The sequence below is a fragment of the Cnephaeus nilssonii genome (assembly GCF_951640355.1).
Source record: "Cnephaeus nilssonii genome assembly, chromosome: 5".
Taxonomy (NCBI): Eukaryota; Metazoa; Chordata; class Mammalia; order Chiroptera; family Vespertilionidae; genus Cnephaeus; species Cnephaeus nilssonii.
In genome coordinates this window covers 15,665,751-15,678,109 of record NC_137076.1, presented here as the reverse complement: position 1 = coordinate 15,678,109, position 12,359 = coordinate 15,665,751, and the positions used below count along the sequence as shown (strand labels likewise).

The 12,359-nt window shown below is 54.4% G+C and overlaps 1 protein-coding gene across 2 annotated transcripts in view; it reads right to left on the bottom strand.

Moving 5' to 3' along the window:
- The window catches only part of GFRA2 (GDNF family receptor alpha 2), a 91,499-nt gene that overhangs the window by 13,734 nt on the left and 65,406 nt on the right, over nt 1-12,359 (bottom strand). For both annotated transcript variants that reach the window (XM_079772357.1, XM_079772356.1), the window contains 2 exons: nt 1,224-1,333; nt 377-517 (listed from right to left, as the gene is read on the bottom strand). In XM_079772357.1, the coding sequence (XP_079628483.1) occupies nt 377-517; nt 1,224-1,333 (251 nt within the window). The remainder of the gene's footprint in view (nt 1-376; nt 518-1,223; nt 1,334-12,359) is intronic.

The following is a 12,359-nucleotide window of genomic DNA, read 5'->3' as shown; positions in this document are numbered from 1 at the left end:
AAAAAAAAGTCCCTGATTCCAATGGATCCTTAAAAATCGATCCCAAAGGGAGAAGCGACAGACAGCCGAGGGCCTCACCATGGGGCTGTCCCAGAGGACCTGTCTGAAGCTGTCAGCATAATAGACCAGAAACCTTCAGCCCTGACTTGACACAGGCTCACGGCCTCCAGTGGTAAACTGGGGCTGGCCCATGACAACTCCGGTGTGACTCAGAGAGCCCAGCCACCGTCTCCGCAGGTGACACCCTGCTGGAGCAGCCCCACAGGTCACTGGCTGTCCCGATGGAGGAGGAAGGGCATGGTGCAGGCAGCCTCAGGGCCCCTTTGGGATGAGGGTAGGAGGGGCTGCCGGGGGGAGTTGGAGGGGGGGGGCTTACGAAGGCAGGGGTTCTCGGTGAAGTCCCTGAGGAACTTCTCACACTCCTCCTCCCGGTTCCCACTTCCCCGACAGCTGCACCAGGGGGACACCACAATGCCAGTGGGGCTGGAGTCCACGTAGTTGGGCGTCATGTCAAATCCTGGACAGGGAGAAAGGGAGGCAAAGGAGAGGGGAGCGGTGAGACCTCCTCTCTGGGCCCCCAGACCCAGGACCCCAAGATAAGAGGCTTGGAAGCCGTCCTCCTTCCCACCTGCCCCCAAACACACATACATCCCAACTCATAGTCCAAACTCTGAGTGTTACTATTCCAGAGAACCATGAGGTCAGCAGGGGACAGAGGGCGTGGGGATGCCCCCCACCCCCAGAGCATGGCCCGTGCTTTCTCCAGGCCCCCAAGCAGAGTGTGTTCTGGAGTTCATGCGACTGGGCTCACATCCTGGGCCTGGTCCCAGTGCCAACATTTACTGGCAGGTGAACCTGTGCACGTTACTCCACTTCCTTAAGCCTCGGTTTCCCCATCTGCAGCATCTCCACTTCCCAGCACCTCCCTAGAAAGTGCTGTTAGGAGAATTAGACAGTCATGTAAACTGCTCAGCACGGCACCTGCGATGTCAGACCCTGCAATCAATGTTCCTTTTTCTTATTTCGAAATTCTTGGAAGTCCCTCGGGCCCTCCTCCCCCATGAAACAGCCAGCCCGGCCTCTGGTTTCCCACCGCAGCTCTATCCGAAACCGCCACCAAGGAAGGTGAGCTCAGGTGCCCACCCACTGGCTGGAGCTGGGCCTCGGCCCCTGCCCGCTGGGCAGCTGGGCGTCACCGTGAGCCCGGGCAAGGGGTGGCTTACCAATCATGCCCGCATAGGAGCCCAGACACGCCTGGTAATTGTCGGCTGGACAGCTGGTGAGCGTCTGGTAGGAGGCGTGACAATTGGCATGGAAGTCCGCCAGCCGGGACCTGGTGTTGGGAGAAGACGCATGGAGAGAACAAATTAGCGTGGCTTCCTCCCCTCCCGCCTCCTCTGCGGCATAGAGGTTCCTCCCAGCTTCCTGGACAGGAGGGAGCCAGGGAGAGGGAGAGGAGGAACATGGGGCCACCAAGCCTGGGGCTCGCGGCTGAGAGCTCCCAGAGGTGGGGGTTCCTGGAGGCCACACAGTTGAGGTTCATCAACTCCAGATGGATGGTTCAGTCAAAGCAACAGGGAACCAAAAATGCCCGGGACCAACGCAGGAAAGCGGGTGCCACCTCCTGCTTGGCCACACTCCCGGTGACCCGCCAAGTCCCTCTACACATCCCTCTTCCACCTGCAGAACCGCACGTGAACCCTGCCCTAGCTACCTCGCAGGAGGCAGTGAGGTCCAAGGAGTTGCCCCAGGGAGGAACAAGAGTGCCCCTGGGGTAAGATGCCTGGAGGGCGTTGCTCACCCATCTCTTCTTCACCAAACCAGAGCACAGCCTCCCGGCCCCAAGCCACCAGCTTCCAGATCCCACCCAGTAGAATCAGCCTGACTGGGCCCACCTTCCTTCCCCTCCCCTCCCCATCACTGCCTCCTAGAGGCCAGTGCCCTTTGCCGTGTGGTCAATGTATTATCATTTGTCTCACAGCAGCTGCAAGCGAGAGTAATAGGTCTTGCCCTAACCGGTTTGGCTCAGTGGATAGAGCGTTGGCCTGCAGACTGAAAGGTCCCAGGTTCGATTCCAGTCAAGGGCATGTACCTTGGTTATGGGCACATCCCCAGTGGGAGGTGTGCAGGAGGCAGCTGATCGATGTTTCGCTCTCAATGATGTTTCTAACTCTCTATCCCTCTCCCTTACTCTCTGTAAAAAATCAATAAAATATTTTTTTAAAAAAAAAAAAGAGTAATAGGTCTTGTTCGCTGCTATGTTCCCAATGATGGCACACAGTAGGACCTCAACAGATACGTGCTCAGTGGGAACACCACAGAAGGACCAGAACCCAGCCCTTGACTCCCTATCCCAGCTCTTTCCACACGGTGAGGTCCCTCATAAAGTCATCCGGAAGCTCACCCTGAATTCAGTCCCCCAGGTTCTCCACCAGACTCTGTCCCATTTGAGGACGGAGCAGAGAGAAACAGACAGACAGGCCAGGATAGCCTGAGAGCACCACCCTCACAGAGGCGGCTGTGTGGGTCCCACCACAGGACAAATTCGGGTTTGCCTGATGCCCCAGGGTCCTGGGGGTGGGGGCTGGGAGAGGGAAGCTCCACCCTCACTCTGCAGCCTGCAGAGGCAGCGAGTGCGAGTGCGGGAGGTGGGGCCCGGGGTTCTCACGTCAGCTGTGCCCCTGGATCACAGGGACTTTAGGTGAGTCCTTGCTTCTCAGGGACTGAGTTTCCTTGTTTATCAAATGAATAAAACATGCTCTTAGTTCCTGGTTTAAAAGCCATTTCTAGAGTTTGAGAAAATGAAAACGCTCTGGAAATGAATGGCGGTGAGGGTTGCACAACCGTGTGAATGCACTTCGTGCCACACACTGGGCACTGAGAAATGGACGCAAGGGTAACTTCTATGTTACGTATCATTTACCACAATAAAAAACTATCTCAGAAAAGATGTTCACAGCCACCCTTTATCACGGAGCCCTCACAAAGAATCTGAGATCTCCAACGCAGCTGTAAGCTCGTCCCAGTTTACAGAGGAGGAAGCCGAGCCTCGGCGAAGCCCAAGGTCCCGAGCTGCTCAGTGAGCCGGGCCTGCGTCCCAGACTTCAACAGGGTGGGTGCCCAGCTGGCAGGCCCCCTGCTCCTGTGCAGAAGCCCTCAACGCCCTTCCAGACCCAGCGTTCTGCAGCACTGGAAACATATTCTGTCTTCTGCAGGGCAAGAATGGGACCCGAGGTTCTCTCCACCTCCCTCCTGCCCATAAATCTGCCCTCTAGCTCCTCACTACCCAGCCCCCAAGCAGGGAAAAGCAGCTTTTCCAACCCAGCCTCCAGCCCCCACAGGACAAGACTTCATATCACATGGAAGACCAGCGGCTGCCCACCCCACAACCCAGCAAATGAGGCGGGAGCTAGGAGAGGGTGAGAGGGGTGGCCTCTGCCCTCACCCCAGACCTTCAGGGACCTGAGAGGGGACAGGGACTTTAATAGGTTCAGGGGATCTGGAGGCAAACACAACCTCTAAGCACCAGCTGTGGGTTGAATTGTGTCACCCAAATCCCTGGTACCTGTGAATGTGACCCTGTTTGGAAATAAGTTCTTTGCAGATGTAACCAAGATGAGATAATAATGAAGTAGGTGGGACCTCAATCCAATGACTGGTGTCCTCATTAGAAGAGGAGAAGAGCCCTAACCGGTTTGGCTCAGTGGATAGAGCGTCGGCCTGCAGACTCAAGGGTCCCAGGTTCGATTCCAGTCAAGGGCATGTACCTTGGTTGCGGGCACATCCCCAGTGGGGGGGAGAAGGGGGTTTGCAGGAGGCAGCTGATTAATGTTTCTCTCTCATCCATGTTTCTGACTTTCTCTCCCTCTCCCTTCCTCTCTGTAAAAAAATCAATAAAATATATTTTTTAAAAAAAGAAAGAAGAGGAGAAGAGACACAGACGTGCAGCACATGCAGACGGAGGCAGGGGCTGCCGGGATGCGCCCACGAGCTCAGGACACCAGGGGTGCTGGCAACACGGAATGCAAGAGAAAGGCACGGGACAGATTCTCCCGCAAGCCTGTCGGGGGGCCTGGACCTGAGGACACCTCCAGAACTGTTGGAGAATAGCTTTGTCTTAGGCCACCCAGGTTGTGGCACTTCGTTACAGCAGCCACACGAAACTCATACAGCACCTTCCAACACCACGTTGTTAGCTTTGGCCAAGTGTCTCCTCCAGAGGGGGGACATGGTGAGGCCCCAGCACTGAGGAGGCCCGCAGGCGAGCAGCATCGGGCGGACCCCAGCTCTGCAGGGATCACAAGCAGAGCCGGAGGGCCCCCATCTCCTTCCTGCCCAGGAGGCACCCAAATACCATCTCTTAGCCAAAACACAGGAGTCTGTCCAATGCCATTTGATCACAGTTAGGGCCTGGCTCCCTCCTGCTGCTTCCCCAGTGTCCCCCTGCCGTCCTGCCCTATGAAGTCCTTTCTGACCGCCTCCACCTCTGTATTCCAGCTGCAGACAACATCTGGACCAAGCAAGCAAATACTTAATTGTACAGACATCTACTGTTGTTGCCCTGTTGGTCTCTCCAACTGGAACCCACATTCCCAAGGGACAGACCCTACTGATTTCTTCATCCAAACCCCTTGGGTCTGGATGCGGTGGTAGATATATACCCATCCTTTCTCTGAACACATGCTGAGCCCCTGCCACATGACCGAGAGACTAAGGGTGGGAATGGCATGCCGGTCCCTGCAATGTCAGAAAGGAATTCCCAGCAAATGGGGACAGGGTCCTGTGGGAGCAACTGCCCACTAAGCAGACCCGAGGGCCCCCCTGCAGGTGAGGGGCCTCCCAGACAGCCTCTCAGGGAGGAGGGGCGGGCAATCCCGCTGCTGCGGAGGAGAGGGTCTGTCATCAGGCCACGCTCTGCCCATCCCTGTGATGCGGCCTGTGCTCAGTGTCCCCAGTTACCCAATGGGTGAGCCATGCCAGCCCCCCTCCCTCACAGGGGCCTGAGAGACATGGGCACAGAGGAGAGGCATCAATCACCCTTATCTCCCCTCCACCCGGGCGCCTCGTCCCAGCACTGTGCCTGCCACAGGCAAGTACACAGCAAGAGCAGCTTTCCCTGTGTCTGATAAAAGAAAAAGACACCTGTTACCTGCCACGGTGGATGTGGGTCCCATGCAAGCAGAGTGAACAGGGAGACGGTTCCCTCACCCCTCCCTTGCCTCCAGGTGCCAGGCACCCCACTGGACAACAGGTGAGCGATGCCCTCCTGCCCCTGCCACATCACTTTCCCTGCCAGGCTGAGGACACAGGAGGAGGAGGCAGGTCCCCCGAAGCCAGGCACCGTGCACTGGGCCACAGGGTGACCAATAGGGGAGGGCTGCCTTGCTCCCCGGAGGCCATGGCCTACTTCCTTCACGGCAGGCCACAGCTCTATCCAGAGCACAGGGAGGGGGAGCAGGCTCAAGACCAGCAGACGGCGAGAGGAAGCGGGGTGGGGGGGGGGGAGCAGGCAGCCTTGGCAGGCGAGAGTGGCAAATGGGGCCATTTAGGAGGATGTCCCATCCAAGTCTCCAGGAGGCCTTTGATTACTCAGGTCCTCTCCTCCCCGCAAGACACACTGAAGTCCCCGGCAGCCGGAGCACTCTGTCAACACGAGAGCACATGGTGTCAATTTCCCTCAAGCCATGACTCGCTCGACTCCAACCACAACACATAGCAGCCCTGGGAGGTGCAGACCAAGGCAATGGTATCCTTGCACATGCATGGCGAGCCAGCTGGGATCTCTGCACCATTGCTGGGCCAGATGCCACTCTCCCTGCAGGCGCCCTCGGTCACCTGTCTCATGGACTCTGCTCTCCCTGCCAGGACAGGCCTTCCTGGATCAGCCCCATCGCTTCTCAGATGTCTTCCTTTCAGAGCCCCCAGAAGAGAGATGGCATCAAAGAAAGCGGGAGAGAGAGAAAGACAAGCAGACCACGAAGCGAGAAAAGCAGAGAGCCAGCAAGAGAATCAATATGAACACCAGCCAAGTCCATCTCGCCGAGACCAAGCGAAAACTGCCAAGTGAGCGCGGGGCAGCAGGTGGGTCTGTCCAAAACACAAACCCTCTGTGGGCTTGTTTCATCAGCAGCTGTAGCCTATTCAATCACAGGAAATCAGCGGAGAGACGGAGAGGGACACTTGACCCCCAACTTGATTAAACAATCGCCAGATTAAATACAGGACACCCATCTAATTTGAATTTCAGATAAGCAATAATACACCTTTTTAGTGTAAGTGTGTCCCGTGCCGTATTTGGAGCATGCTTACATTAACCAGTATTCCACTGTCTATCTGGAATTCAAATGTAACAATTATTTGTTAGACCCCGCAATCCTGTTTGATGGGCAGATTTGCTCCTGCAAAGTCAGGATGTGTGAAGACCGCCCCTCACAGCAGAAATCATGCAGATGGGGTGCAGGGGTGCGTGGACTTCCTACAGGTCAGCGATTCGCCAAGTGTGGTCCGAAGACCAAGGCGTCAACTGGGACTCTGGTGGAAATGCACATGCCCGGGCCCCGCTCCAGGCCTAGCAGGTCTGACATCCAGAGCAGGGCCCAGCCACCTGTGCTTTGCCCAGCCCCCCAGGTGACCTGGAGGCAAGTGCTGCCGGGGACGTGGCCGCTTCACAGGCTGCAGAGCTGGTCTCAGCTTTCACTGCCCCCGCTCCAGACCCAGCCAATGAAGAAAGTGAAGCTTCAGGCCACAGCTCATGGTTACATGGCAAAGAGTACGCATGTTTATACACACACACACACAAACCTACATACACACACACACACACACACACACACCTATACACACACACCTACACACACACACCTATACACACACACCCCTATACATACACACACACACCTATACACACACACACCTACACACACCTATACACACACCTACACACACACACACCTATACACACACCTACACACACCTATACACACACATATACACACACACCACACACACACACCTGTCCCCACGCAGACACCTACACACACCTATACACACACACACACCTATACACACACCTACACACACCTATACACACACATATACACACACACCACACACACACACCTGTCCCCATGCAGACACCTACACACACCTATACACACACACACACACACACACACACACACACCTGTCCCCACACAGACACAGCTACACTTGGACACGCCTCTCAGTTCCATGCTTTGGTCTTAGTCAAGAGAACGTACAGGCACCAGTTGTCAATGAGACACCCCCTTAACCCAGATTGTAGCCAAACACATACACTTTCTCAAATCTGTCTGGCCTCGTATAAAATTGGGGTGAATTGCTCCCACAGAACCCCCAAACATTCCAATGCTGGCCAACACAGGGCTGTTTGGCCTGAAGTTATTGTCAATTTCCCAAAGTTCCAACTTTTCAGGAAACCCATGTTCTACTGGTTGGAGAAATGGAGAAAGAGGAAAGGGAGCTAATGTTCACTGAGAACCTACTATGTGCCGGACACTGCTCTCTCATTTAATTCTGAACAACCCCATAAAGTAGACGGAGGTGATGATGTCACTGTGCAGACAGGGTCGCTCCAAGAGGCAGGACACACGTGCATATCCCGCAGCCAGCACACCCGGGCCAGGCACCTCCCCGTGAGGGCAGGGTCCTTTCTCCGGCTCTGCTGCCAGGAGCCCCGGCTGCTCACAATGCTTCCAGGGTAGCCACCAGCATGGCCTCACGCAAACCAATAGGGCACTGCAATATTGCATGGAGGCAAGAAAGGGCTCCCAAGAAGAGCAAATCACTCATCACGGCTTCCCAGACAATTTATGGGAATGCAGAGCAAACGGCTTTACTAGGCCCACGTGCCTCTGGAACGGCTGCCTGAGGCCCCGTCAGCGGTGCAGGGCCTCGTTAAGTGGGTTTGGTGTACGTGACACTGAGAAAGGGGGAGGTGGATTTCACCCTCGCGGCTGTTTTCTGACACCTCCGGGGCTCACTGTGGACAGCCTGTCCTCCATCCTTTCCCGCCTCCTCTAGGACACAGCCACCACTCGCTTCATGGCGTGAGGTACCAACCGCTCCCTTCCCTCCTGTGCACCCCAAAAGTGCACACCGGGAACTTATTCTTTCTGCCCGGAAGAGCTGCTCCCCTCGGGGTGGGTGGGCTGGGGACTTCCTCCTCCAGCCAGGCTGTCAACCATAGCACCCACCCTCCTGGGCTGCAGGTGGACACATGACCCAGGCAGGACAAACCACCCAGTTCTTTTCCCAGCCACACTGACTGGTCCAGGGAGAAGGATGATAGAGGCTGGGCCAGACAGGGCCCTTCCCTGAAGTCTTGCTGGTGGAGCAGGCATGAGAGAGCATCCTTCCTTCTGGCTATGAGACTGCATAGGTGTGAGCCCAGAGCAACGGGAACCAAGTTCCAGCCTCATGGCACAATACAAATAAGTAGCTACACTGAAGAGAGAAGCAGAAACAGAGAGGGAGGGAGGGAGGGAGGGAGAGAGAGAGAGAGAGAGAGAGAGACCCCCATTTGTATTAGAGTCCTAGGATACTCTCCTGCCCCTTTCTCTCTTTTATTGGGAACTAACAAATTCCTTTTTAAGTTTTCTTAAGCTAACTGGGTCTCCCTCACTTGTAACAGAAAACATGACTACTATTTAGCTTCGCTCTCTGATTTGATATGATGTTCTCTGTCAAGTGCAAAGCAACCAGAAAGCACACACTGGGAAGGACACAGGCCAAAACCCAAACCCACCAAGGGTATGACTAACCCACACAAAAGAGCCAGGCCAGGAGCACTTCAGCGAGAGCCACTCGGAAAACGAACGACGGTAAAATTCAGGGAGGAAGACGCTCCGGGCCTTGCGTCCTTACCCCGCCAGCCAGAGGGGAATGGCTCAGACAGATAAGCCACAGAAAGCCACCTCACTATTTAAAATGACAAGGATGAGGATTGCACCAATATATGAAAATTCAAACACGAAATCATGTGAAGGGATAAAAAGCAGGAGACGAGACAGTTTATGCGCCCTGGTCACAATCAGGGGAAATCGTGAGCTTTGGAAGCGACAAGATCCAGAAGTAAATTTCAGAAGAAGCTAATACAACCCGCTGTTCATTATGTTCTCTTTTAATAAAGTCATTTTAAGACTGTAATTATTTCTTTACGTTTAATTGTGCGGGGCCTATCATAAGCAATGCTGTTTCTATCCTTCAGTTAGACAAAACGTTGTTGGTTCTAGAAGCATCAACACATTCGGTGGATTCTCTGTCCAAGACAACCAGGCTGAGAGAGAAAAGCTACCAGCTCAGAGGACGGGCTCCTCAGCCTGGGGCAGCTCTGATTCCCACTCCTAGGAGCCAGCAGGTTGGAGACAGAGCCTGATAACCCGCTGGGAAATGCAGATGGAACCCTTCTGGACACGACCAAGACCTCGGGGCAAGCTGTTGCAGGTAGAAATGTGGGATCTCCACTCACAGGAGACCCTGGATTCTTCGAGCATCCTTCCCACCCCACACCCCTACCCCAGCCCCTCCAGAGAAGCACACCCCCGTCGTGAAGTCCAGCTTCTGACATCACGTCGTGCCGACGGGGTGTGAGCCTTGGCCCAGCTACTCACTAGCTGTGTGGCCATGAGTAGGTCCTTAAACCTCTCCAGGCCTCTGTTGCCTCATCTGTAAAATGGAGGTAGTAGCAGTTCTTCCCTCACGAGGCTGTGGGGAGGATGAATGAGATGTCCAATGAGCAAATGTACGAAAGTGCCCGGACAACGCCTGGTGTGCAGCGGGTGCCTGGCAATGCCCGTCAATGCCCAGCAATGCCTGCTGCTGCTGTTCCTGCGGTGGGGAGCACCGCTGACCACCCCTGAGCACGAACACTGTGGAGAGGCACAAGCTCTTTCTCTTCGGAACAAAGGGACGTCACACCTCCGACCTATTGACAAGCACCTCCGGCCTTTATAAGGCGTCACGCAAAGTCCTTCCACTGACATCACCACATTTTATTCTGACAGTGATTCTCTGAAGTTGGCAGGCCTGCCCTGTTTTACAGATAAGGAAACAAAAGCCTGGGGAGGTTAATTAATTAACCCACATCCCAGCAGCGGGGCCAGAGGCTCAGCTCCAGATCTTACTCCTGAGCCCGTGGGCTTTCCCTACCACCGTGCTGACCCTGCCCCTACCAGCCATCTCTCTCCCAGCCCACTATTCTCCCCCGGCCCTGGCACTGCAGCCACAGAACGAGGGAGGTTGATTTCTCTTCCAGCATTCCCCCCTCGTCCCTCTTTCCAATGCAGCCTGGAGCTCACCCAGCATCCCCTCTCTCCTCCAGATGAGCCATGAAACCGTCCACAGAAAATGACCTGAAGAGGCTGTGGTTTGAGCCACTGGACCCCAGCTGACCAGAAGCAATCAGTTAGACCCAGGCCACCATCAACAGTCTGACACACCAACCACAGTGGCCAACCCACACCTGCTCTGAGAGAGGATCAGGAGGGTCCGATGGGACAGAAGTCAACCCACGCCCACATGGATCCCCCGCCTGGGGCCCAAGATGGGAGCCCAGACCACTTCCTTCTTCTGGACACCGCCAGCGGATACACTCCTCTGAGTCCTCTAACAATACAGGCATGTGGTCAGGTACCCTTCTCTCCTTCCCCCCGCCCCCATCTCTTCACCTATGTTCCAAACCTATTATTACCCCGTAAAACAGAGAAAAGAATTAAATGTATGCAGCATTTGATTTTAATTGAAGGACTGTTCTATTTCATTGAACTGCTAAGTAAGCTGAACAAGAGATTGTGTTTACATAAGCAAACCCCAAGTCACTATAGACTTGCTGTCACATTAAGTCAATACTTATGAAGGCTCTCTATTTAATTATTCAGTAAGGATTGACTTATTATTGTGTTAAGAGTGTGGTTAGCCTTGAGCTAGGTAGCCAGCCAGCTGAAAGATTTCTTTCAACTTTCTCTGAATGCTGTTATGGCTCTTGCTAGCAGGATAAGGTTAGGTTTCTTCCCTCTCTCCCTCCCCATGCCCGCTCCCCTCCTGCTGCAGAACAAACACGTCCAGGTCCACTGTCCCCAAGTCAGGGGTAGCAGGCCATCCGTGGTGGCCAAGGAGTGGGCAAGGTCCCAGTCGCCAATGGCCCACCCCTCACATGGTCTTCCTAACCCCGGTAATTAGTCCCGAAACTCTGACACCTGGGCTCTCATTAGCTTAGTGTTTCTGTTCTTAGGTCAAGCTGTTCTGACCTCCTCGTTCCGGTTCCAGATGCCCAGGACCTCCTACTCAAGGACCCAGTCCCCTCCCACCTTTGTTAGTCCCAGCACTTCCCCTCCCTTCAGCCTCCAGGGAATGTGTGTGTCAGCCTTCGCAATCCATCCCAACCCTATTATTCCATGGCATATTCTTGCAGAAGTTCAGATAGGTTCTTACATCAAATCTCATTTCCTGGGACGTAACATTTGAGGAAAAGAACCCCAGAGGTAGATGATTAGCCGAAACTGCAGACCCACAAGAGAGGCGTAACGATTATGGACAAAATCCTAGCCGCCAAGCCACCTCACTCAAACCCCAGCTCTGTAATCGCACGGCTACAACCCTGGGCCAGTTATTTACCCTTTGGGAACGTCCTCATCGACAGCAATGGTCTAGTCATCTCTGGTAAGAGGACCCGGGATTCCTGGACAGCACCTAGGACCATGCCCATGAGCTACTCTGGTGACTACAGCCCCACTAACACCCCCAAAGGAGGACTCCCTGGCCTTGGACAGCCCATCATTTGCCACCCTGATCCCCACCTACCATTGGCCCCCTGCTGATCTATATCATATCATCTGTCCTTCTCCTCCTCTCTCCCACCCCAATCCCTGTAGCAATATCAAACCACACACGTTCCCAATTGTGATATTGCACAGATCCATGTCCCTCGGTGCCACCGCTGCCAGGAATGCCTGCTCCCAACCACGTCCTCTTTAAAACCCCTTCCAGGTCACCCTTCCAAGCCACTTCTGGGGCCAGCTCTTCCAGAAAACCTTCTCTGAATGCCTTGTCCCAACTCTGAACATGTTTCACAAATTCCAGTTACTGCACTTGCACCGACAACCATATCGTAAGTTATGTTTTTCATATCTGTTTCTCCCAACTGAGAAAACCAAGTTCAGAACAGAAATCATTTAATTAGCGTTTGAGTCTTCAGGGCCCATAGTAGTGATTGACACCAAACAGGAACTCAGCATCCATTGGATGGAAGGAGAAAGGGAGAGATGGAAGAAAGAATGGATGGGTGGATGGATGGATGGGTGGGTGACTGGATGATGGATGGA